The sequence below is a fragment of the Pelodiscus sinensis genome, chromosome 7 (genome assembly GCF_052426305.1).
Source record: "Pelodiscus sinensis isolate ZL-2025 chromosome 7, ASM5242630v1, whole genome shotgun sequence".
Lineage (NCBI taxonomy): Eukaryota > Metazoa > Chordata > Testudines > Trionychidae > Pelodiscus > Pelodiscus sinensis.
The window spans coordinates 17,788,529-17,815,200 of NC_143058.1; the positions used below are offsets into that span (position 1 = coordinate 17,788,529).

The following is a 26,672-nucleotide window of genomic DNA, read 5'->3' on the forward strand; positions in this document are numbered from 1 at the left end:
AATGGAACAATAATATATATATATATTGCAATTAGAAAGGACCTCCCATAAAAGATTCCCAGTTTTAAATTATTTAAGCAGCAGAACAACACTGTGTGAGGCTAGCTACTATTTGTATCCACTGTTTACAGACAAACTAAAGTACAGACAGGTTAACAGAGACTTTTGTGATTCTTAATCATTTACTGTAAAAACGAAATTGCACAATCGCTCTCTAACATTTCTTTCCATGTCAGTTATTTGAACATACACATATCTTTAGATTAAGTCTTAAACGTCTATGATTCCAAAGCCTCTGATTAAACGTGACTTTTATTTAGTTTTAAGGCTTCATTTTACTCTGTCCTCATCCACTGGTTGTAATAAGGAACATGAGACTATCTGTGCACAGTTTTTCACAACTGTTTCATTATCTGGAGAACTGCAAAATAGGTCATCTTTCTACATTTTATTTCTTGTAGGACTGTTAGTAAAGGTATGAATACGCACTAAGGCCTGGTCTATCTGACCAAGGAAATGCAACTATTAAAAATATCGAGATTGTCCTTATTAAATATTTCAATAAGTGACATTTCAGAACGTCATTGTAAATGGGCAGAATATAGTTCAACAAATTCAAAAGAATCTGAAGACCCTCAGTTATTTCAAATATCATGTTCTTCTGTGGTGAAGTAAAATTGTAATAAATCATAAGCCACAGTATAAACTCCCTCTCTCAACTTGGCTCTTCCATGTTTTTTCCTCTCCAGAACTATCTCTACTCTACCCCTTAGCTCTCTCTTTTCAAATGAGATATTTCCTTCTCTGCATCCCAGGTTCAAGTGACAAAGCACACCTACCACACAATTCAGACAAACTTGTGCAGCTTTATACAAGGTTGTATGTCCTCTAAAAATATGGATCCACAAAACAGTGCTGTGATAGTATAGTGATAAAATCTTGTAATTTAGGCACTCTAGAATAATTTATCATAATAAATTATTATGTTTATTAGGGGGGACATGATAGCAGTTTTCAGATATCTAAAAGAGTGACATAAGGAGGAGGGAGAAAAGTTGATCATCTTGGCCTCTGGGGATAGAATAAGAAGCAATGGGCTTAAACTGCAGCAAGGGAGGTTTAGGTTGGACATTAGGAAAAAGTTCCTAACTGTCAGTGTAGTCAAACACTGAATAAATTGCCCAGGAAGGTTGTGGAATCTCCATCTGTGGAGATATTTAAGAGCAGGTTAGATAAATGTCTATCAGGGATGGTCTAGACCAGGCATGTCCAAAGTCCGGCCCGCGGGCCAATTGCGGCCTGTGTTCCGGTTTAATACGGCCCCCCAGGTAATTTGGCAATATCTATCTTTTATGGCCCCCAACGAATCCATATGTATTGAGATGAATACATTGTAAAATCTCAGTTAATGTCAGTTGGTCTAAATCAGTTATAAATATATTTGGACACAACATGTATACTTGGTGTTATGTTCCTGTTCATATTTTTTGAACTTAAAATTGACAGACAACCTTTATTATCAATAATATGTAATGTACTTTACAATGTTCCTGACATATATTTCAGCTTCCTGGATTTTTTTTTCATCTGGCCTTCAGATATGAAAGGCAGAGTGATTTAACACCTGTTTAGATTTGTCATCCATGTGACGGAATGAAAAGTATGCCGTTTGCAATAAACTTTGCATAAAATAGTTAATTTGCATTTAATTTTAATGGTTCAAAGAATGTCAGGCAAAATGGCCGGCCCTCACGCATGTTCACTTCATCAAATCTGGCCCTCTTTGAAAAAAGTTTGGACACCCCTGGTCTAGACAGTATTTGGTCCTGCCATGACGGCAGGGGACTGGACTCGATGACCTCTCGAGGTCCCTTCCAGTCCTAGTATTCTATGATAAATTTCATGTTTTTTAATAGGGCTTAAAATTTGGTTCATGTTTCCCTTGTGAAGCATGCAACAATCAAAATAATAAAGCAAAGAGGTTTGGGGAGGGAGGGCAACTTGGGGAGGGTAGGTTTAGCAAGAAGATAAAAATGTAACTTTGGAAAGAGAAATCCTTAAGCAGTCAGGAGAGAATATATGGAGAGAGTAAGGAGGAACCAGGTATGTTAAATTATTTAATAACAGATTATCAACATTTATAACTCATAAACATAGAACAAAAATACTTGGACATGGATATTAGAAAAATAGAGCCATCACTGGTTAGGTTTTTTTTAATTCATGTAAACATATTAAAAGTCATCAATACCTGATATACCTTCATGATATTAACTGTTCCTTCTCCATTCTGCTCTGGAGGCCCTTGATTCTGTAGTAGATTTTTCACTGTCTCCTCCATCCTGGACAATGAAAATATGAAAACATTTGAAAAGGTTAAAAATCTCAGCATGTGGATAAGACATGTAGTTTAGGACCATTTAAAAAACAAAATACTTCATTCTACTGCCTGCTAACAAATTAATATTCATAGGGTAGCCTTGTCTTGGAACTTTCTTAGCTTCTACACTTGAGCCTATGATTAACACATTCAAAGTGTTAATTTATCTTTTGCGTGTATAGAGTAGTGAGAGCTACCTTTTTATCTGAGCTACAAAGGCAGTTTAACAAACATCAGAGAACATATGCAGCTTTCAAGCATCTTCTAGATGTCTGTGTTGTTGCCAGGGGAGCAGAAAGCATTGCCAAGACCCTGAGCAAGGTGGGTAGCTATCTTTGCGCTCCCAGAAGGGGTGGGGCCTTGGGTGGAAAGGACAGGGCTGGGGGCAGCCAGTCACCCAGAATGCAGTACTACTGCTGTGGTAGCAGTGCTAATAGCCAGGAGATCCTTTTAAATCACCAGATCCTGGGGCAGCTGGTCCTTTTGCTACTCTTGTCAGCAAGCCTAGTTGTAGCAACGGCAGAATGATAAAAAGTAGTGCTATTTTTAAAAATCATTCATAATTTTCCTCAAAAGTGAAATAACACAACTTTTGTGAGTACTGCTGAATTTCTAGTCAGTTGTGCATAATATGGGCAGTTCTTCTCCAAAGAAAATTCCTGATCTGGAGTCCTTTATTCCCAAGGTATGTTAAAGAATAATTACAATACTCTTTCTCATAATTTCCCGCACTGTGTGTACATTTGGTTTGCATTCAAAGAAAATATCACAACTAGAACTCTGTGAAAATGGGTCAGAAAAATTTACAAGTGTATCGATGATTCCCCTTCTGAAGGATTGCGAAAGTGGATATATCTTACTCCTCCCATTCCCGCAAAGAGGTTAAGAGCAGAAAATAGGCTGTTGATCTCAGGACTTTGTAAAGGGGTAGGGGTGCAGGCCAGCTGGCTCCATAAAAAGTCTGGCATAAAAGATCACTGAGCCTCCTTTTAAATGATCATCATAGAATCATCACAAAATTCCAGAACTGGAAGGGACCTTGAGAGGTCATCAAGTCCAGTCCCTGTCCTCATGCTATGACCAAGCACTGTCTACATAATTCCTGATAAATGTGTATCTAGCCTGCTCTTAAAGATCTCCAGAGATGAAGATTCCACAACCTCCCTAGGCAATTTATTCCAGTGTTTAACCACCATGACAGTTAGGAAGTTTTTCCTAATGTCCATCCTAAACCTATGCTGCTGCAATTTAAGTCCACTGCTTCTTGTTCTATCATCAGAGGCCGAGGAAAACAATTTTACTCCCTTCTCCTTGTGATACCCTTTTAGGTACTTGAAAACTGCTATCATGTCCCCTCTCAGTCTTCCCTTTTCTAAACTAAACAAACCCAATTCTTTCAGTCTTCTCTTGTAGGTCATGTTTCTAGACCTTTAATCATTTCTGTTGCTCTTTTCTGGACTTTCTCCAATTTCTCCACATCTTTCCTGAAATGTAGTGCCCAGAACTGGACAAAAGCAGAGGTAGAACTGGGCAGTAATCCAGTTCCATAAATAATAAAACTGATTATCATACTGTTTTCACACAATTTTGTCTTCAGTTGTGTGTTGTTACATAAAAAAGAGAGGAAAAAGTTGGAATTTGAAGAGATCTGTGTCCCCCCCTTCACTTTAATCCTGTACATGTAGCAGACACCAAATTAGAAGTTCAATATTAAAGCAGCAGCAGCAGTAGCAGGATTCTGTATGGCCCTGCCTCAAAAAGGGGTTGAGGTGAGCTGTCATTGATAAAAAGCCACCAATGTAGTGAAGAGATTAAGGAGTAGGAATGGGGAGCAAACTAGTTGACCTAGAAGAGAAGGTTTGTCTGATGTTTGTTAAACTCCCTTTGTAGCTCAGATAAAAAGGCAACTCTCACTACCCTATAAATGTAAAAGATAAATCAACACATTGAATATGTTAATCATAGACTAGAATATAGAATGAAGTAATGAAGTTCAGAATGAAGTAAATGCCAACTTGATTTCCTCCTGGAGCTGAGGATTGAGCATAGGTTGTGCTGCAGCAGGAGTTCCTGAAGAAGTTCTAACCAACTAATCCAGAATGTTGAGAGACTAATTTAGACATAAGTCTTGAAATGGGTGCTAGCTGGTGTGAAGGGAAGTAGCGTGCAAGGACTATGGCTCGTTCTTCTAGAGAGGTACAAGTGTGCTCGTTGGTAACCCTTCCCCACAATTACATCCCATGCTGGACTGGACACAATCTGGCACTATAACATCAAGAGAATTTAGTCAATCTCAACTCAGACGTTAAAAAAAGAAATAATGATGATGCTCTTATGCTGGTAGGTTACCATCACGCATGCCAATGACTGATCTGCAGTCACAGCTGATGGGCATGCTGGCTACACTTAATTCAAGCTGAATGGAAGAAGCATTGAAATTCCTTTATAGTGCAAGATAGCATGAGATAATGGAAGTCACTGTCCAAGGCACTAGGCCACATGCAGGCTTAACCATACATTAGGGAGGTTTAGGTTGGACATTAGGAAAAACTTCCTAATTGTCAGGGTGGTTAAACACTGGAATAAGTTGCCTACGGAAGTTGTGGAATCTCCATCTCTGGAGATATTTAAGAGCAGGTTAGACAGACATCTACGTGGGATGGTTTAGACCAGTGGTGGCCAACCTGCGGCTCACGAGCTGCATGCAGCTCTTTGATGGAAAAATTGTGGCTCTCGATTAAATTTTTTTTATTAAAAAATTATCATCAGACTGGCCACTCGGCACAAGGTTGCTCAGGGCCAGGCCACTCTGAGCCACATTCCAGTGTGTGCTCATGGCCACCACTCCGCTCATGCTCACTCCCCTCCGCCACACACGCTTGGCATCCCAGCCAGAGCATGCTCACGGTCAGTCCCTTGCACTCGGCATCAAAGCCAGCGTGTGCTAAAGGCCGGCCACTCAGCGCACGTGCCCTGCACCTGCAAGGAGAGGCACATGGCGGTAGTGGCGGCAGCAGTGCCCTCCTAGAGGGAGACACACATGGCAGTAGCAGTGCCAGTTCCGGAATCCAGGCATTAGGTTGGGAGAGGAGAAGGGTTGAGTTAGAGTGGGGGGCAGGGTGCCTGGTTCTGGGGAAAGGAGGGGAGGGGGATTGGATTAGAGGGGGGGCCGGCTCTGGGAGAGGTGAGGGGGATTGGGTTAGAGTGGGGAGGTCCTGGATCTGGAGGAGGGGATGGGGACCCGGTGAAAGACGGGCGGGGGGAGGAGTGGGAATCCTGGTATTGCATGCCAGCTCCAACTTCTCAGGAAGCACGCAGCTCTCATGGGGAACAGAGGGGGTACGTCTACACTACATGCCTCTGTCGGCAGAGGCATGTAGATTTGTTTATTCAGCAAAGGTAAATGAAGCCGCGATTTAAATGATCATGGCTTCATTTACATTTACATGGCTGCCGCGCTGAGCCGACAAACAGCTGATCAGCTGTTTGTCAGCTCACCGCGGCAGCCATATAAATGTAAATGAAGCCGCGATCATTTAAATCGCGGCTTCATTTACCTTTGCCTACAACCCTAATCTACATGCCTCTGCCGACAGAGGCATGTAGTCTAGACACAGCCAGGAAGAGCACGCACTTCGCAGCACTCTGTCCTCTGTCCCCACCAGCACAATTGAGGCCACATTAGTGAGGATTGGTTTTTTTTGGAGGGGTTGTTTTTTGCATCTCACTTGTGTGGCCCCGACTCAAAACAGGTTCCTCGCCCCTCTCATAAATGAAGACAGTGCTGAAACATTTTGTGTTTGACATAATATTTTATTTAAAAATGAAGCCTGGCCAACAAGCTCCCAATTGTAGCCAAGCCCCCATCTGGCTGCAGCATCATAATACACCTGCACCCTCCCAGACTTCAAACCTGAGCCTGTCATACACTGGAATCCCCTGTCCTAAGCCTCTCACATCCCCAAACTCCTTCATCCCTACATCCCCAGTCTTCTGTCACAACACTCCTGCACCATCCACACACTGCAAATCTGTGTCCTGAGTCCATCTTACTCCCAACCTTCCTGCCCTGTGCCTCTCATGAACCCTAACCCAAACTCCTGCACCCTCACAGCGGTTTGCTCAGCACCCTAACCCTCTACCTGACCCCAGCACTTTCCAACCTGGAGTCCCCTCTCTGAGCCAGCATCCTCTTCTCTACTTCCTCCTGCACCCAAATTCCCTCCCAGAGCTTGTCCCTCTCACCTTTTCCCCTTTTTTGTGATGGTATGCCCTGGGACGGCGTACCGGCACCTATTTTCACCCGTTTTCTCCCGGTGCTGGGTTTTTTTTTTAGCTCAACAACTTTCCTCCCCAGTACGTGGCTCTTCACACTCTATCCACCGCTATTTTGGCTCTTCGTCTCTAACGGGTTGGCCACCCCTGGTCTAGACGGTACTGAGTCCTGCCATGAGGGTAGGGGACTGGACTTGATGACCTCTTGAGGTCCCTTCCAGTTCTAGTAGTCCACGATTAAGCCTGGTGGGACATTAAAAGCCCATAGGGACTGATTGCTAGTACGGAGGATAGGGCTTTGATTGGCTGCAGCTTTGTCTAAGTGTGTCAGAAACAGAAAACAGGCAGAGAGCCAGAAAAGCTTTTCATGAGTGTGGCATCTGATAGGTAGCAGATAGTACAGGAGAGGAATTGTGAGTAAGGCAACAACCTGTCCCTGCTTATTCCTACTGAGTCCACAAAAATAGGACTTTGTGAACCTTTTTTTTGTAAATGAAGGTGACTCACCAAAGAAATACCTGACTCTTTTAATCAATGGAAAGAACCCAGAAAGGCCCCAAAGGTGCTGGCTAACCACATAGGACAAGGAATAATAGTACCCTCCTCACGTATCTTTTTTGCCCTGGGTTGTCATTCCAGTCTTTTGGTTTGATCAGAATTAGTTACTAATCTAATGACAACATTCCTGCTTACTTTGTTCCTTCCTTTAAAGTCAGATAGCAACATCCTACTTCCTGAGAAGCAGGCATTGTGATGCACTGATCCTAGTCAGATGCCCAGTGACATTTCACTTATTTTTATTATTTTTTTTAGTTAATGTGCGTGTTTTTGCATTGCCAGAATGCTCACGGAATAGTTGAACCATCTGTTCACCAAATGTGAATAAGAACAAGCCAGTTTTAATCTCCAGTGCAGACAGTGGAACATAGTTTTTCAGTTGCAGACTGGAGCCATTTCTGCTCATCAGCTGACCTTAATCAGAGTCTTTTTACTCATGAGGCCAAATCCTTTTGCTTTGGAACATAATCCATAAAAGAAGAGTACATCTATTTTCATTCCTAAAATGTGAACCAATCATTTTTACATTTATTAGTATAGCAGGATCTCTTTCTATTGATACATTTATAATAGTATGAATAGCCCATGAAAATGAGTAAACAGACTTAATTCAGGAAACAAAATGAGGAACAGATCCATCTCTCATTGAAGTTAGTAGGAGTTTTGTCACTGAATTCTGTGTTAGCAGGATCAAGAGCGATAATGTGAACGAAAAACACGGAAGGTGCAAAAAATCAAACCACCTACGAAAAAGAATTGTGAAGAGCACTGTAACAGAGGTCATATGTTGCATGACAACTCTCTTAGCTTATTTTCTGTGCACAGACTATTACGTTGACTGTTCTGGATTGCATGCATGTGTGTGAATGTAAGGACTGACCACACACTGTTCTTTGTGGAATACAATTAAATTTACTCTAGATTTCCAAAGGCCCTAAGATTCCTTTAATCAGATAACAGTGGAAAAGGACACAAAGGAGCAAGAATAAATAGACTTCTGCCAAAAAAAGGCAAGTCAAATGCCCTTAGACTCAGCTTTATTGCAAAGTTTATCAGGCATTGCCATTGTGGTTTATAAGCTAGTATTCCTCTTTTATTTCAATCCCTGTCTTCCATTTTAGGAGAAATTGCTTAACCATACATGCTATACAACACTAACTTAATCTGCTCCCTTATTAAGTCAGCATCCAGTGCTTCTAATTTATGACAGCATTAATAAAAAATAATTGTTATATTATAATCTACTATAAAGTCTGCACAATTAAAGAATATGACAGCAATATTTAGTGCATTATTTTAAAGTTTGGCCAGCTCTGTCCATCCAGTTTGAGCCATAGCCTCTTACCATCAGGATTTAATCTTGTAGTGAGGTCTTCCCCTGGCTGACTGAGAGACAGTATGTACATTTTAAACCAAAATGGCAGTGATGAACTATACGGTTGTCAATCATGTCTAATGATGACATCACAGCATCCTGTGTGCGCTCTATATCATGGTAGGTGTCACATAAGAATGTCTCATTGAAAATGTGGTGTGATGCTGCCCTTTTTCTCAAGGTTTTCACAGATGTTTTTCTCAAAGTGTTCACAAACATTATTGAAAGTTGCTCTCTATTTGGGTCTGCCTGATGTTGTCTTCTAAGTTATCAATATTTCTGCTGCATGAATTGAAATTTAAGGAGTCTTTGAAGTGTTTATGTTGGTCACCATTTCCCTATAAGACTTTTTCAATATTTACCTATTCTGATGCAATTTCCATTGACTACTCAACTAGCTGATAGTAACTTCCGCATTCCTCCTGGCTCTTGTACATTTCAAAGGAGGAATGCGGAACTCCAAGTGCAGTCTGGGGCCAGGGCTGCATGCAGCAAGCCAGCTTTGAAATGTACAAGAGTCCCCAATGGGGGCTCTTGTGCATTTCAAAGTGGAAGCCCCCTCATGGAGCCTAGGGTTATCAGGGGACTCAGAGTCCCCCACTGACCTCGGGCTCCAGGCTGCGCTGCCGCTTTGAAATGCTACATGGAGCTCCAGGCTCTGCGCACTCCGCTGGAACCAGGGATCAGCTGTGGTGTCCCCAGCTGACCCCGAGCTCCATGCAAACACCGCGGTGGCATTTCAAAGGGGCAGTGCCACGCGGAGCTAACCCTGGGCTCCGTGGTCATGTCTGTAGTCTATCTGAGAGAGGCAGTAAGGGATGTGGGGGAATCAACTAGTCGACTAGACTTTAACATCTTTAGCATGTACTACACACTGCACCTCATTACCCTACTTTTAGACCACTGATCCTGAAGACTGTAAAGAGTTCAATAATGTAGAAACTTAGACCTGTCCAAAAGGAAATTGAATTGAGGATATGGGTTTGAGAAGTGTCCAGAGGAGGCATTACTTGATAACAGGAAAGGAGAACTTTTACAGTGACAAATCAGAAATGAAGCATTAACCTTATTTCCCAGATTTAGATTCTCCAGTGCCTCCACAGGAGGCAAATCATTTTTCCCTCTGCTGTCTGTTTGATTCATGATTCCATGATATCTGCATCCTTTTTTATTATTCCATGATAGGTTGTTCTTTCTCCTTCACACTTTCCGTTCCCAAAAGCCGAAGCCAATCTAAGATATACCTTGTGTTTCTGCCATGGGGTAGCCTGATAAAATGACCAAACCATTATAGCCTTTATTTAGTTCACAGTTTGCTGGCCCATGCAGGTTAGCATTTCCACATTGATTACATGATCTCTCCAATAAATTTCCTAAATTCTTCTTCAACAACATTGATGGAATGTGTTCAATTTCTTGTTGTGAGCATCAATCATCTGTCATGTTTCTGAAGAATACAAGTGTGTTAGAAGGACAATAACACTGTATACTCATTTTAGTATGTAGAGGGATCTTCTTACTTTTGACAAATGGGAAAATGATACTCTGGCTTTACCAATTCTTGACATTGCATTTTTTAGTGAGCTGGCCTTTGGCAGATATTGTACTTCCAATTTAGACAAACTCATCAACTCTTTTATACTCTTCTTCATTAATCATACATCCACCAAAATTGACAGCATTTTCTCCTGTCTCCATGATCTTAGTCCTCTGCCTATTGATAAAAAGTGTCACTTCATCAGATTCTACTTTTATGCTTGTAAAGAGTCTTTTCATTTTGTCCAAGTTAATATTCTGTATGATTATATTATGGGCAAAATCTAGATCTCATAGCTTGCCTCTTGACAGCTCCCATCACGCTTCTCATCACAAAAACTATGTCAATGTAAAAGTGAGATAGTACATAATTTTGCCTTACACCAGAAAAAATCTTAGACAATCTCATGTCTCCACTCTATACCGTAGTAGCACACAGATTCATCATACAAGGTATTTATCAAATTAACAGTATTTGCTGGAATTCTGTGGTGTCTTGGGATCCTTTAGAGGACTTCTCTTCCTATCAAATGCTTTCATAAAAACAAGAAAATTAAAAACTTCTTGGGTTGATATTCTAAGCATCTTTCAGTACATTATCTCAAGGTGAAAACCTGGTTTGAAGGCAGCCTACAATACTGAAACTCAGCCTGTTAGTCCCTAAGAGTGCATCTACACTGCACTGTTATTTTGAGATAACGTTATTTTGAAATAACAAGACGAGCATCTATACAGCCATTCCGTTATTTCAAAATAATTTTGAAATAACATACGGCATATTCCAAAATCTATAAACATCATTCTATGAGGAATAATGTCAATTCCGAAATAGCTATTTCAAAATAAGGCATGTGTAGACTCTCCACTTCTGCTATTCTGAAATAGCCCCTCACCAGAGCCATTCTAAGTTATTCCTCCTCAGTACCTCCTGGGGTTCTGAGGTACTGAGGTGGAATAACTTAGAATTCATCTGAGGGGTACTCATGTTAGTCTGAATCTGCATAAACAAGAATTCCTGTGGCACCTTATAGACTAACAGAATTATTGGAGCTTTTGTGAGCAAAGATCCACTTCGTTAGATGCATGTAGTCTGTGCATCCAGCAGGCTCGCTATCCTTCTTCTGTGTTTACAAGTGTTCTGTCTCAAGCTTTAACAGTGACACAATAGTAAGTGAACTGTGAGGCCAGTGCTTTAGATAACTGAAAAAGCTTTCAGAATCCCCTCTTTTGTATGCCTCCTCAGTTTCTCTTCTTTATTTTCCATCTATTCCCTCTTATATCTTGTGGGTCATGTCTTAACTTTCTTGGTTTTGCTCTCAACTCTTATTGCACTATAACTGTTCTACTGTTCGCTCATTCTTGTTGAATTCTCTTCTTTAATTCTCTCCTCTCTTCATCTCTATCTCTCCATCTCTAGGATGAAATGCATCCTAGAATACTCAAGGAGCTGATAGAGGAGGTATCTGAGCCTTTAGCTATCATCTTTGGAAAATCATGGAAAAATCATGTTAGCCTGGAGAGATTCCAGAGGACTGGAAAAGGGCAAATATAGCGCCCATCTATAAAAAGGGAAATAAAAACAACCCAGGAAACTACAGACCACTCAGTTTAACTTTTGTGCCAGGAAAGATAATGGAGCAACTAATTAAAGAAATCATCTGCAAAAACTTGGAAGATAATAAGATGATTGGGAACAGCCAGAATGTATTTGTAAAGAACAAATCATGTCAAACCAATCTGATAGCTTTCTTTGATAGGATAACGAGTCATGTGGATAAGGGAGAAGCAGTGGACGTGGTATACCTAGACTTTAGTAAGGCATTTGATACAGTCTTTTGTAGTTGGCTAGCCATTCACAGTCTTTGTTTAATCCTAAAATGATGGGGTCAAATTTGCAGATGAACTCTAGCTCAGCAGTTTCTCTTTGAAGTCTGATCTTGAAATTTTTTTGCTGCAGAATGGCTACCTTTAAATCTGCTACTGTGTGTCCAGGGAGGTTGAACTGTTCTCCTACAGGTTTTTGTATATTGCCATTCCTAATAACTTCAAGACCAGACTTCAAAGAGAAACTACCGAGCTACAGTTCATCTGAAAATTTGATACCATCATTTTAGGATTAAACAAAAACTGTGAAAGGCTAGCGAACTACAAAAGCAGTTTCTCCTCTCTTGGGCTACGTCTACACTGGCCCCTTTTCCGGAAGGGGCATGTAAATTTCACGAGTCGTCGTAGGGAAATCCGCGGGGGATTTAAATATCCCCCGCGGCATTTAAATAAAAATGTCCGCCGCTTTTTTCCGGCTTTTAAAAAAGCCGGAAAAGAGCGTCTAGACTGGCCCCGATCCTCCGGAAAAAGTGCCCTTTTCCGGAGGCTCTTATTCCTACTTCAAAGTCTTATTCCTACTTCAGAGCCTTTGAAGTAGGAATAAGAGCCTCCGGAAAAGGGCACTTTTTCCGGAGGATTGGGGCCAGTCTAGACGCTCTTTTCCGGCTTTTTTAAAAGCCGGAAAAAAGCGGCAGACATTTTTATTTAAATGCCGCGGGGGATATTTAAATCCCCCGCGGATTTCCCTACGACGACTCGTGAAATTTACATGCCCCTTCCGGAAAAGGGGCCAGTGTAGACGTAGCCTTGGTGTTCACACCTCCACATAAGCTGCTAGAAGTGGGCCTCACCCTCTCTGGCTGAATTAACCTCATTATCTCTAGCCTTATTCTGGCCTGCATATTTATACCTGCCTCTGGACATTTCCACTACATGCATCTGACGAAGTGGGTCTTTGCCCACGAAAGCTTATGCTCCAATACATCTGTTAGTCTATAAGATGCCACAGGACTCCTTGTCGCTATAACCTATGAAGGAAGACTGAAAGAATTGGGCTTGTTTAGTTTGGAAAAGAGAAGATTTAGAGGGAACATGATAGCAGTTTTTAGGTATCTAAAAGAGTGTCACAAGGAGGAGGGAGAAAATTTGTTCTTCCTGGCCTCTGAGGATAGAACAAAAAGCAATGGGCTTAAACTGAGGCAAGGGAGGTTTAGGTTGGACATTAGGAAAAAGTTCCTAACTGTCAGGGTGGTTAAACACTGGAATAAATTACCTAGGGTGGTTGTCGAATCTCCAGCTGTGTCTAGACTACACCTCTCTGTCAACAGAGAGATGTAGATTAGGCACATCAAAATTGCTGAGGCAGGGATTTAAATATCCCGCGCTTCATTAGCATAAACATGGCCACTGCTTTTTTTTCAAAACGGAGCTTTTTCAAAAACAAAAAAACCAAAAAAAAACAGTAGTCTGGACACGGATCTGTCAAAAATAAACCCTTTTTCAACAGATCCTGTAAACCTCATTTTTTGAGAGGTGCAGTCTAGACATAACCTCCACCTCTGGAGATATTTAAGAGTAGGTTAGATAAATGTCTATCAGGAATGGTCTAGACAGTACTGGGTCCTGCCATGAGGGCAGGGGACTGGACTAGGTGACCTCTTGAGGTCCCTTCCAGTCCTAGTATTCTATGATTCTATGGTTCAGTCACCCTCTGTGTATTTGGTTATAGCCATTCTACTTTCTCCCCACCCTGACCCCAGCCCTACTGGAATCTTGGCTGCAACTATAATTGTTTCTTTGAAAATATGACATTATTCTTCTATATTCTGCATCAGTGTCTTTAAATCTTTGAATCTGTTGTTAAATTTCAGTTTGAAAAGCACTTTCTTCCTGCACCTACCAACTTTGTAGTAGTGTGTATAACTTTTACTTTGGTGTTATCTTCTTTAGTTTTGATTTGCCCCCATAACCGGAGGATTACCACTTCCAGAAACAGTACTCATGCATAACCCATTGTTACTAATGGCAATGTAGGCACGTTGTTTTGGGGTGATCAGCATCTGATCACCATGTCAGTTTATGTCTCTTTTTGTGTGACATAAGCATACCTCCAATGTACAGATTGTATAAGCCACATGGTTCAGTCTCTACTAGGATATTGTATCAGTCCCTAATGTGTTCATATCGAGCATTATCATCACCAGCCTATGCATTTAGATTTCTGATCAGGGTAACAATGTTGTATTTATTGATCTTCCCGAGGATGCTCTGCAAAATATTATAAAAACAGTCTCTGACCTGTTCATCATGGTTGTTTGTCGGTGCATAACACTGAACAACCATGACTGTTGCATACTTCATACAAAGCAAGCAAACAGGATTCTTCCAGTGCCTTTGCAACTTCCCTGCCCATGCCATCCTCTCTTTCAGAATATAAAAGTCATGACTTCTAATAATAAGAACATTAAGAATGGCCATACTGGGTCAGACTAAAGGTCCATCCAGCCCACTACTTGGTTATAGGTGTCCGAGAGAGAGTGAACCAAACAGGTAATGATCAAGTGATCTCCACCCTCTGACAAACAGAAGCTAGGAACATAATTCCTCATCCAGTCCACCTTATTACCTCAGTCCAAGTATGCTTCAGCCAAGGTTTTTCATTCTTCTGATAAAAACATTCCCTTTCCCCACCTTTCCATTTACCGAAAGTTGCAGGGTTTTTCAGTGCACTAGGCTTCTAAAAACATGTGTATTATAGCACCATATGGGAGAAAGCTCACATATACACAAAACCCATTCAACATTTAAGGAAATAAATCTGAGAGAGAGAGAGCATGCACACGGGTACAATTTGTCTTCCCTTCAGTTCATCAGCATTAATGCTTGCCAACTGGGAAATGCTAGATCAGTGTGTGTTGCCTCACCACTCAAAACATTCCATCTCAGGCCCTAGGCAGCTCATTGAGCCCTGCAGCATCCCCCCCAAAAAAACGGACCTTAGCATCCACTCGAATATAGCTGTTAATATGTCTTGCATCACCCCAATCAACCCCCTACCATGTCCAAAAAAAGAAATGGGAGCCCAATTCGTTTATTATCTGTATTACAGTAGGACCTATAGTCCCAACTGAAACTGGGGTCCTATCATTCTATTTTTATATATATTGCTCTTGTCCTAAAGCAGACAACACTGCAAAGGATTGGAGAAGTAGTAGAGGCACACAAATGTAAAGTAACTTGCCCAAGATCACAGGTAATGTCGGAAGTAGAATTTAGGCATTAATTCTGGCCCCACTGAAGTTTAAGGCAAAAGTCTACTGACTGAGGTCCTGTCTAATGCACTGTCCATTGGTGGGAGTGATTTTCCCCTATTAATTGTCTTAGGATTTTAGAAAAAAATTACACTTTCTAATTTATTATAAATAAAAACAAATACATGTGTAAAGAAAGCTTTCCCTCAGGTCAGTTTTAGTTTACACTCTTAAGTTTGATCTTCACTCATGCCCCACGCAACACATATAGGTCACACAGTAGGTCAGATATCTCAAAACATCAGTAACACAGAAATTAACTATACACCTTGCTGTAAACGTGGGTTTCTAATCTTTTAAAAGTGTTTGTGTGTGTGAGAGAAATTGTGTTCCTGTGTGTTATATAAACATAATATATTATATAGTTTTTAATTTCATAAAACTACTTCAAAAAACACTGACTACAGACTTTAATTCACTCATGGGTATGTTATGCCATTTAAAACCAACCAAAAGTGCTAGTTTTATTTTGAATGAGGCTTCACAATCATTCCAAGAGCATCTATGTGTGGACACAGAAATATCTGTGTGCTTATTATGAATAGTGACAATGCTATATAGAACAACATCAACTTTTGTAAGGATGAAATGGACAGTGAAAAGTGCAAGGTGAAAACTAGGTCTGTCATCAATAAGTATTTGTGGAAATCCCCTGAACATGAACAAACTATTCTCAAGTGTTTTTAAACCTCATGTCATGAATCATGTAATTTTCAGCCTCATACTATACTGTTTTCTAGTAGACACACAATAGTGTGATCCACAGAACTGATGGCAGGTGGAAGAAAGCAAAGAGGAAGGGTGTTTTATTCCAAGAGGAATTACCACTATCTGTTTTCAGTCTACATGTTCCCTGCAGAGTTTTCTCGGGCTATCAAAAGGGGTCTCATCTTGTTACAGAGAATACATCACCTGCATTTGTTTGAGTCCTCATGACTGTGCACTCAAGAATTATTCTTTATCTGGAATCATCGTTATTCCAGTAATAACTTCCTCTTATCATGGAACCAACACTTCCAAAAGTCCTGTGATTTCTGAGGTAATTTTAAGGGCTTTAGAAATCCCCTAGAGCTCTTTGATATTGGATATGTATGTTTTTTCTTGAGTAGAACAGACTTCAGGAACTGACCAAAAATTAATACTATTACTAACAGTATTTTTCTTTTCTACAGTGCCTTTCAACCAGGGATTTCAAAGTGCTAGACAGTGATTAAAGACTCAATTCCCTTATGGTTATATTCATGTAACAGAGGACAGGAGGAGTTGCTTCTATATGTGATGATAATTTTGCCTCTTAATTAATCATCACATCATTCATTTGAATGCTATTATAGCAGAACTTTCTAAACTCAGACAAATGACTGAGAGCCACTGCAAATTACCAAATTTTGCAAATTAGTATGTGAATAAACAAAGATGATACACCACAAAATATATTTTGTTCATTCACATACAAGGTATCAATAACTATAATAATTCTGTGTATACTAGGAAATACAGTGCATAGTTTGTAAACATCAGAAAGTGATATGTATGTAAGCAAGCATACAATAAATCTGTTACTAAGAAATGATCACAGAATGATGGGCATTTTAGCCTTTATGGTGTAAGTAGGTTAGCATAACTCTACTGGATACTCATTTTACATTAAAAAATTGTGGCTCAAAGAGGTAAGTGACTTGCTAAAGGAATAGAATCCGACAGACACAAATCCTTGGTCTAAGAAATACACAACAAGACACATTCTCTGTTTTTATTTTACATTGGTTCATTACTGTGACTGAGCAGATCTAGTGCTGTTTCCATGAGTTATTTGACTAAATTGTATGCCATAAAACATATATAAATAATTTTAATGTATTGGCAGCTATGCTGTCTCTGTATCGTTATACAGGCCGTCCTCTCTATAAGTCCAAGATATGTTCCAAAAAACTTGGGACTTGTGATGAAAAAACTTAAAGTGGGGAATTTTTTTCCCATGACTGATTTCCATTTGTGAAAATTGGGAGGGGGGCGGATTTTATTTGCGCGACTTAGGAGAGGGGAATCGGAGGACTTATAACACATCAGTTCCTACAAACGTCAATGACTTTAGTGAGGAACAGATGAATACCGGAGTGACTTATAGAGTCACGGTACAATGATGCACATTTCATATCAATATTTCACCCTCACACAACTGGAATGAAGCATGGTATTTAAGATCTTAGTTCTGGTTTTTTACTAGTTTGAAAGGTTTTGTACTTATACAATGGTCTCAGAGTTTAACAAGATACCTGGCAAATGTGTCTGGTGCTAAAAAATATTTCCAAATATTATAGTTATTTTACAATAAAAAATAATACGGTAGTTAAAATACAGAATTATTTTGGTTAAATGGCTACTATGCATATTATCAATTTTATATGGAGAGACTTACTGTATTACAGTCTACGTAATATACCCTAACTCCTCCAGAACTAAAAAGTGTTATATTTCACTAAGCTGATGCATTGTTTTTTCCTTTAATTTTCATTTATTTTAATGTCCATGAAAGTAAGAAGCTACTTGTGCTATCTATTTAGTGAATAGGGAGCTCAGGAACTCTTTGTTAAAAACATAATTTTTAACAGAGAGATAAAGTCTTGGTGCCCCAGAGTTATGTATTGTAGACATATTCCTACAGCAAAACCCTTTCAGTGCACTGCACATATGGCCAGTCATAAAGTCTACACAAATGGGAGCATGGGAGGAAGTCTCCCGTAAAGACATGAAAAGGGCTCTCTTCAATGTGAACAAACTTGAGAATTTAAAAATCATTACTCAAGACCCAAATATTGCAGAAAATCATGAGTTTGCCTTAAAAATAAGTTTTAAAAAATGAACTGGGGTCTTGTATTTTATGAATTTTTCATTCTTTGGGATTCACATTATCCAGTTTTTCTCTGAAAATATGAAGCCTAAGAATTTTTTTTAATGCAAACTGAAATTCTTATGTAATCATATGACTCCAAAAGCTGAATGTTTCAGAAAAGCATCAAATATCATAACACACACAATAAAGTCACATGAGCTAGCCACACTGCATGAATAATGAATGATTATTCCAACTGAGTTCTACAGTAGAGAAGATTTATACCACATGATCTTATAGCCTGATGATACTCCAGATCTACATATTACATGTATAATATTCAGGCTCCTGGCAGGTACAATCTGGCTTTATACATTGGGCCAGAATTTGGCTTTTGTTCTCTCATTATCTGATTAGGGATTTTCAAGAGATTTAGACTAAACAGAGAGGGCTTTGTTTTGCCTGGCTGCTGTACCCTGAGTAAGAAGCCTTCCTCTCCTTGCCTTCTCGAGGCTTCAGTAGGGCCACCAGCTGCCCCAGAGCTCAGAGACTGCTGCCTCCTAGTAGCCCAGACCTGGGCTAAATATGGCCTGTGGGCCGCATCTGGCCCACCACGCCTCTTGATCCAGCCTGCGGAGGATTTTTAAGGCAGGCTCCCCTGCTTCCTCGCTGCCCCGCATATCATGCAGAAATGCGGCTGCTGAGTGTCAATTCGTTCAGAACTGAAGGGGGGGGGGGGCGAGGAAGCTTCAGGAGCCGCCTCCACCACCTGCACAATCCCATTGGGTGGTTTCTGGCCAGAAACCAGCCAATCGAAGCTGTGTGTTTGAATAACAGCCAAAAAGAACCATGCTCCCTCTCCTCAGCTCAGTTATTCACTGAAGCACATGGCCAGGAAAGCAGGCAGGTTGGCTGACTGAGAAAAGGTTTAAGCTCTACAGGCAGGCTGGTTTGGCTGCTGGCAGGTAAGTTTCCTGGTCACAGCCTGCCTCTGGCACCCCAGCCCCTCCCTGCCTTAACCCTCTTCCCCACCACTCAACATACCTAAACCTTCTGTCCCCTGCCCAGATCTGGCACCCCAATCCTCTGCCCCATATCACAATCCCCTTCTTTCCTAGGTCACATCCCACATCCCGGCATTCCAGTCCCCTGCCCTAGGTCACAGCTGCCTCCTTCACCCCAACTCCCTTCCAGACTCGAGTCTCCTCCTACATCCCAATCTCTTACCCTAAGCTCCCCTTTGCACCCAACCTCCATCTCCTCTGTTAATATAATGGAAGAGTACGGCCCTCAACCACTTTCCAAAATCTTGGAGTGCCTCCCCCCTCCCCGCATCAAAAATCATTGCACACCTCTGTAGCAGCCCATGATCAACAAACCACAGTGAGGTGGGGAATATTTGCTCCTCCACACTCCACTGACCAGCAAAGCTGGATGGGAACAGAAAAAGGAATATGCTACATTAAGTTAAGGGATGGTACGATTCTCTCTTGTTTGCATGGAAATTCCACGAGGGACAGTACTTACTGAGGCTCAGTTCCTTCAAAAACAGGTTCCATCCTACATAAACTCCAGGATGATGCTCCCTAGTATAGCGCTCCACAATAAAGACACAAATGACACTAAGGGTGAGAAATAATTTTAAAAAACTGCACTTCTCTTCTAAAAAGTATTTTTTCCTTACTCTAAACAAAGTTTTACTAATATAGATGATGGATTTCAAAAGTTCTGTACGTAACGGTAGCAGAGATACCTAAACGTCAGGTGACAATGTATAAACCTCAGGTTTAAACCTCAGATAGTTAAAAACAAACAAACAAATCCCAAGTTGTTCCAGAGACTTATAAGAAAGAGGGGGCTTAATTTTAATGCTCTTAGTCTTTGCCAAATCCTAGCTATATAGCAAAATGGTTGAGCAAGTAATAAGTAGTTAGAATAATGGTCTCCAAGGGCTTAATTATTTGTATCATGTTAGGCAGCAATAGTTTCCCTAAGAATGATATTGACAGATCTTCTACTATCAAACCATTGATAATGAGGCAATAAAAATACAGCTTCTATACATCATGACTGAACATGACCTGAAAAAGCCTTACACAGATCCTACAAGCCTAGATGTTATGTACAGGAGATGCAGAATTTAACCATTTGTGGAATTGACTACAAAATAATCTTGTAGTCAATATTTTGTCAAACTGTTTTAATGCTTCACATTCCAAGCACTAAGACCAGGCACAATCATGTTATTCACCCTTGCTCATGTTATACATTGTGCTGCTGCCACACACCCATTATCCTATTTTTATCAGGCAATAATGGAAAAAAAGAAAGCCCACATTAGGCTTCCAAGGCCAAATTCATCCCTGTGATAACCTCTTTGGCTTCGATGACATTTTCCTGGGGCAGAACTGGACTCCGTGCTTAAAAATATTTACCACTAGAAGATTTACCCAGCATTGCTCAGATCCTTCACTCAATTCATTTGTTTTTTGGAAAATAAAATGACCATACACATACTTCATTTAAATCATTGCTCTGCAGTGGGGCTGGCGATGAGTATACAGTATACAGTGGTTCAGTATACAGTATACAGGCCACCCTTGGGAGAGGGAACTACTACAGCCCTCTCTTACCACAGCAGGTTGGGGCCCGGTGAGAAGTGCTTCTCTCAATGGCTGTTGCAGCTCCAGCAACTACAGACAGGGGAGGGGTGTATGACCACTGGCTGGGGCAGGTGCAGATTCATCTGCCCTCTGTGCTTCTCAGCCAGAGTGAGGAATACAGCAAACTGTGCACTTTCCCCTCACTCCCTGACAAAGGGGAATAGCTAGTAATGTCTCCCTATGAATCTGGGGGGAAGCAACTCTCACAAACTGGGGAGGGGAGGAGACTCGAAGCTGGAGCAGTCCCAACTGGTGGGGGAGGGCAAAGACAAAGATAGGTAGATTAGTGTGAAAGGCATTGATAGAGCTCAAGGAGAAGGTAGAAATACTGAGCAGAGGAGAGAAAGAGACTTGGGAACCAGGAAAGAGAATAGAAAAAAGAGAGGGAAGGAAAGTGGGAAAGAGAGGGGAGAACTGAAATAAAGGGAGTATGATGGTACAATTGAGATGCAAGGAAAGAGCAGGAATAGAAAGAGAGAGAAAAAACAAGAAAGTAAGAAATGAAAAGAGACAGAGAAAACATGAGAACATCCAGACACCATTACAATTGAAAAGGGTTGTTTTATTTATTTTCAGTATGATTTATTATACTTGCTTTGCAAAACAGGGGACAGTCATAAACTGGGGACTCCATTCCAATGGAAAATAATTTGGGTGAACTGTAAGGGTGAAGGAGGATTTCTGGCCTGATTGAAGAGTTTAAGCCATTCCATCACTTACTCCGCCCTCTCCAAGCACTTATTCTTTAAGCATCTATCTTCTGCACAGCATGAAGAACACTTTCAAACTGCTGCATGGTTTTTAGCCATGCAGCTCCCATTGAGTTTAATGGGAGTCCTGTGGATGAGCCCTCATTTGAAGCTCTTAAATTGTACTCCAAAATATCTAAATAATGTGCTATTTGACCGTTAACTTGTTAACTTGTCAAATAACAGGAGTGAAGGAAAACAAGGACAGGAGTATTTTTAAAGCTATATCATTCTGTTTTGCAATATGTATTGGGAAGCTCACCAGTTAAAAGGGGATCTGTAGGATTTATTTTTCATAATGATTAAAATAAATTACTTTTTTTAATGGAGAACATAAATCAACCCATGCTGCATTTTTCCCCAGAGAGGACAGTGGTTTAAGGCACTAGTTTAGAACTTGCAAGACCTCTGCCACAGACTTCCTTTGTGACCTTGAGAAGTTATTTAGCTTGCCTCTGCCTCAGTTTCCCATTTGTAAAATGTAGATACAGTTCTCTACCTCACTGGGATATTGTGAGGATGAATAAATGTAACATTGAGGTACTCAGATATTAAGGCCATGAAGGCCATAGATGTACCTGAGATATATTCAAATATGACAAGAATGTAGAGGCAATCACTTCACAAGAAAAATGCTTTTGTTTTCTTCCCTCTACAGCAGGGGATCTTCCTCATTCCTGGGACTGAAAAGTATATGTGAGACAGTTATGAAAAATTTAAACCATAACTTCCTGTTCTCCCTGTTCTACAAACAAAAGACAGTCTCTAATACTGTCATCTTTCAGGAACACTTGAAGATTATTCAAAATAAATCTAAGCAGGTATAGCTTTATTGACTGTTTATATGTTCAAGTACTTGACAATCATATTCTGGACAATCATATTTTTCCTGGTGAGCAGCAATGTACTCCATTACTTATGAATTAAGATACTATTCAGCATGAGTGGGCATTGTTAAGGGTGGCTCTCAATTAGCATGCTAATGAAGAAAATGGGTGAAATTTCACACATAACAGCACATCTAAAGATGTGAGGCCAGATCCTCTATTGCAGACAACAGAGCTATACCAATTTACACCAGCTAAGAACCCAAACCATGAATGTCTGGGGAAAAAAGGAAATTGACTTACATTGGAGTCATTTCACTAGACAGCTGGCAGACAAAGGGTTTGATACATTAATGCAGCATTTCCCAACCTCCAGTCCACAGACCAGTGGCAAGCTGTAAACAGTTACTTGCCAGCTGCGGCATGCTGCCAGGCCCTCCCTCGCTGCCTTGGACACGCTTGCTAGAGAACTATGTGGTGAGTGGCGCCACAGACGGGTGCTCTGGGGGTCTGTGTAGGGCCTGTGTATGTGTGTATCCGAGCCTGAGCAGCATGGGGTGCAGGGAGGGAGAATGGGGAGAAGGGCATCTGATGCCTCACAGGTGTGGGCCTACCCCCGGGGAAAGTGTCACCCGACTGCAGCACAGGCCATAAGAGCAGCGCTAGCCGGCCCTGGAGCTCATTGCGGAACTGGAAGTACACCAATCTTTGCTTCTTCTAGGCCCCTAAGCTAAGGCATCTCTATGGGCCATGGCTGCCACTTGTGCAGGGAGCTGTGAAGAAAAGGGGAGCAGTGGAAGTAGAGGCGGCGCCTCCGCCTGCCCCATGAAGGTGGGGGGATGGGAAAGAGCACCAGCCCCATCAGCGTGATTACAGTGAGCTTGGGCAGCCGAGGCAACAAGCTGCTCTTCTGCTTCCCCTTCCAGCGGGGCCCGGAGTACTTGGCTGCACAGGAGCCAGGTGCACAAGCCAGGTGCCTATTGCAGAGGAAGAGCGAGGCGGGGGTTGGGCTTACCCTATGCAGTGCTGAGAAGCTGGAGGTGGGGTTGGAGGCAGCTTGGGGGGCCAGTGTCCAGGAGTGGTGTACCTGAGGCAATGGAAATGAGGTGAGGGGGAGTTGAAGAAGGATGATGGCCCTCATAAAGCAGGTAAACTTGGAGAAGTACATGTTCGACACCCTCAGGACCTGACTGGTCCCAGACGAGGGATTTTGCTGGACCAGAGGAGATAATTTTTGGACCCTGTCACTGGCTCTCCTGGCCTCACCACTGGCCTCCCAGCCAGCTCCCCACCTCCTGCTGTCCCCGCTGTCCTGCCAACCCGCTGGACAGCCATCGCTGCCATGATTCCCTGGGCATTCCAGCACTGGGGCTCCAAGCAGCCACGTGCACCATGCGCTTGGACTCCGGATAGCGCAGTGCGCTGGGACTTCCTGAGCAGCTGTGCTGGGGCTCTGTGAGCAGTCCTGCATGACTCCAGGGCTCCTAGGGTAGCTGTGTACACCCTACATGCTGGGGCTGCCTGCCCTGCAGGCAGCCCCACTCCCATGCACTGGGTGGCCCCACCATCAGTTCCCTGCAGGCAGCCCACTGCCCTGCCAGCCCTACAGGGATCCATATGTCTGGCTCTCCACCAGGACTCTCTGGTCTTGCAACATCCATGTCGGACCATGGAAGTTGCCAGACCAGAGACTCCCGGTTAAGAGAGAGTTTCAACCTATAATGCGTTATTCATTGTGTGTGTACAGATGCAATGCAAAAACACACATGACAACTTAAAACAAATTATCACAATGAATATGCAAATATGCAAATAACGTAATTACCATGATGAATATGCAAACGTTTCTATGCCGGACCCCCAAAAGTTTTTTGAATGAGTTTTTTGAATAAGTTAGACAGTCCGTAGTATAAAGAAGGTTTGGAACCACTGCAATAATGGATAGAATTGATCACAACGCCAGTCCCCACAGACGTACGTCAGTCACATCTTACTTATATAACACTAGACGATTTACCCAGTGTTGCTCAGGTCCTTAACTCAATTAACGTAGCTGAACTGGCATAACTTAATTCGAACTTATCCCCTAGTGTAGACCAGGTCTGAGTGAACAGATAGCACATTTTACCCAAATTTGATGGAAACAAAGCCCCACAAGCCCCTTAAACAAGGAAATAATTTAGTAAGTTTACTGAAAATCTCAGTTGTTGTTCTGTACGCAAGTATCGCCACAAAGAAATGGATCCTTTCAAAATCTTAATTAAATATATTAAAAGCTGAAAAGAAGAAATCGTTTCCCATTACTACTTCATTACAATGCAGGCCCTGATTTCTGAAGAATTCAATTTAGATAAGTGTACATAGGGCCAGCCAGGTGGAGGCACCGCCATTGTATGTTCTTTATGAGCAAGGGACAGCAGCAAGGGGGTGGATCGGGTTTTCCCAACTAAACATCATCACCACTGGGGTACTCAGGATCTTCTTTTATGTTAAACCCATCAGGCGCCCAAGCACACCTGTGAGTATGACCTACTCCCGAGTAACCCAGGGAGGAAAAAGGGGGTCACATAATAAAGTATTAGAAAAGGAGTAGAGGCCCAAAATTTGAGAACTATATTTTGTGAAATGGCTTTGGACTTTATAAACCTGATTGAAAATTTTAACTATTGGCACACGGAAATAATTTTTTCTACCTATTTTTAGTTGGATAGGAAAATGTTAGTGGATGGAATTCTTTTGAAAATTAAACTAACAAGCACTCATTTACACTCATATTATTCACAGCTAGAATCACATTCAAAACCATGGATTCAAAACAAGAATAAAAGCTGCCTAAAGCCCTGTCCATGTAACATACAGAACACTGCAGGAATTGAGCTAGTAATTGTATGTAAAGTTCTATTGGATTACAGCTCTCCCCTCCCCTTTCCAGAAGAGATACAGGCAGTCCCTGGGTTACATGGATCCGACTTACATCGGATCCCTACTTACAAACGGGGTGAGGCAACCCCGCACTAGCTGCTTCCCCCTAGCAGCCCAGGGAGACCCGAAGCTAGCCCCCCCCCCCCCCCCAGCAGACCAGGGAGACGCGGAGCGGCTTTTCTCAGCAGACACCTCAGCTTGAGAATAAGGGACTGAGGGAAGTGAGGTGTGGGAGAATAAAACTAAGCTCTGGAGAAATGTTTGGCTAGAGTTTCCCCTACAATATGTACCAGTTCCAACTTACATACAAATTCAACTTAAGAACAAACCTACAGTCCCTATCTTGTATGTAACCCGGGGTCTGCCTGTACTAAAAAATAAACAACACATAATTTCCAGAGTTATGAGGATTACTAATAGCACAAGCACCTGGGGAGAGAGGTTTGTGATTTGTGAGGAGAGGCTATTTTAGAGGACCTGCTCCTATGTAACACAAAATAGAAGGTAGCTACCATTATTGTTTATTATGGAATTGATTTAAGAATAAGATCAAAGGGGCAATTCAAGGGACATTAAAAATTCATAAAAAGAAAATACAAGTCAGAACATCAGAGGCATTTTTCATTCCATAAAATGTCCCTATATCCTCATTACATGTCCTCATTCTTAAAATGCTAGTCCACTTGGAAAGAGTTATATGACATAAGGATGGCTCAATGACACAGGCTCAGTATGTCCTCATTAAAAAACCCACAATGCAAAGTATAAGCATGTATATCTGAATAATTAACATTCTGATTTTGAAGGAACAATTAGCAACTTCTGCAAGTGAAGTAGGAATGAATCCTCCAAAAAGTGCTAAGCATAGGTATTTCATAAAGTGATTTAAAGACATATAGTCAGGAATTTACAATTGTTTAGACCCCTTCAAAGTGGGTGGCAGCAAGAACTGTCTTCATCTTCACTGTCACTCTTGTCTACCATCCCTTGGGCTATTCTAACACTTTGGGAAAATACAGTACATCTACTGAATGCCAAACAAGAAAGAAAGTACTGGTTGAATGATTTTTTCTGTATTTCTTCTGACAATTTCTGAATTAATTAGAAAATATACTGAATTTTCTTCCTGCTTATTTCTAAGGTTTCCATATCTGGAGTCTGTATATAGTGTATTCAAGATGAGTTAAACAAATGAAACAACCTACCAAAGCTATAGAAGAAAAAGAGCTAACAAAGGAATTCTAAGAAGTTACTTTCTAACTGTAATGCATGTTAAAAGAATAGTGTGGAGGACATATACATAAAGTTTCTAAGCAACACACATTTATATGCATCATACTCTCCCAGAAGCAGATCAGGCTGCAGAGTAGATCCTGATCAGTGGAAGTGAAGTCAGAGGGCCCTTATTCCCTGGAGGGC

The 26,672-nt window shown here is 41.4% G+C and overlaps 1 protein-coding gene across 10 annotated transcripts in view; it reads right to left on the reverse strand.

Annotated features, from left to right (window-relative positions):
- The window catches only part of NCKAP5 (NCK associated protein 5), a 659,073-nt gene that overhangs the window by 242,663 nt on the left and 389,738 nt on the right, over positions 1-26,672 (reverse strand). For 9 of the 10 annotated variants that reach the window (XM_075933271.2, XM_075933270.2, XM_025178767.3 and 6 more), the window contains one exon: positions 2,252-2,342. In XM_075933271.2, coding sequence (XP_075789386.2) covers positions 2,252-2,342 — 91 coding nt within the window. The remainder of the gene's footprint in view (positions 1-2,251; positions 2,343-26,672) is intronic. The other variant, XM_025178765.3, reaches the window with a different exon arrangement.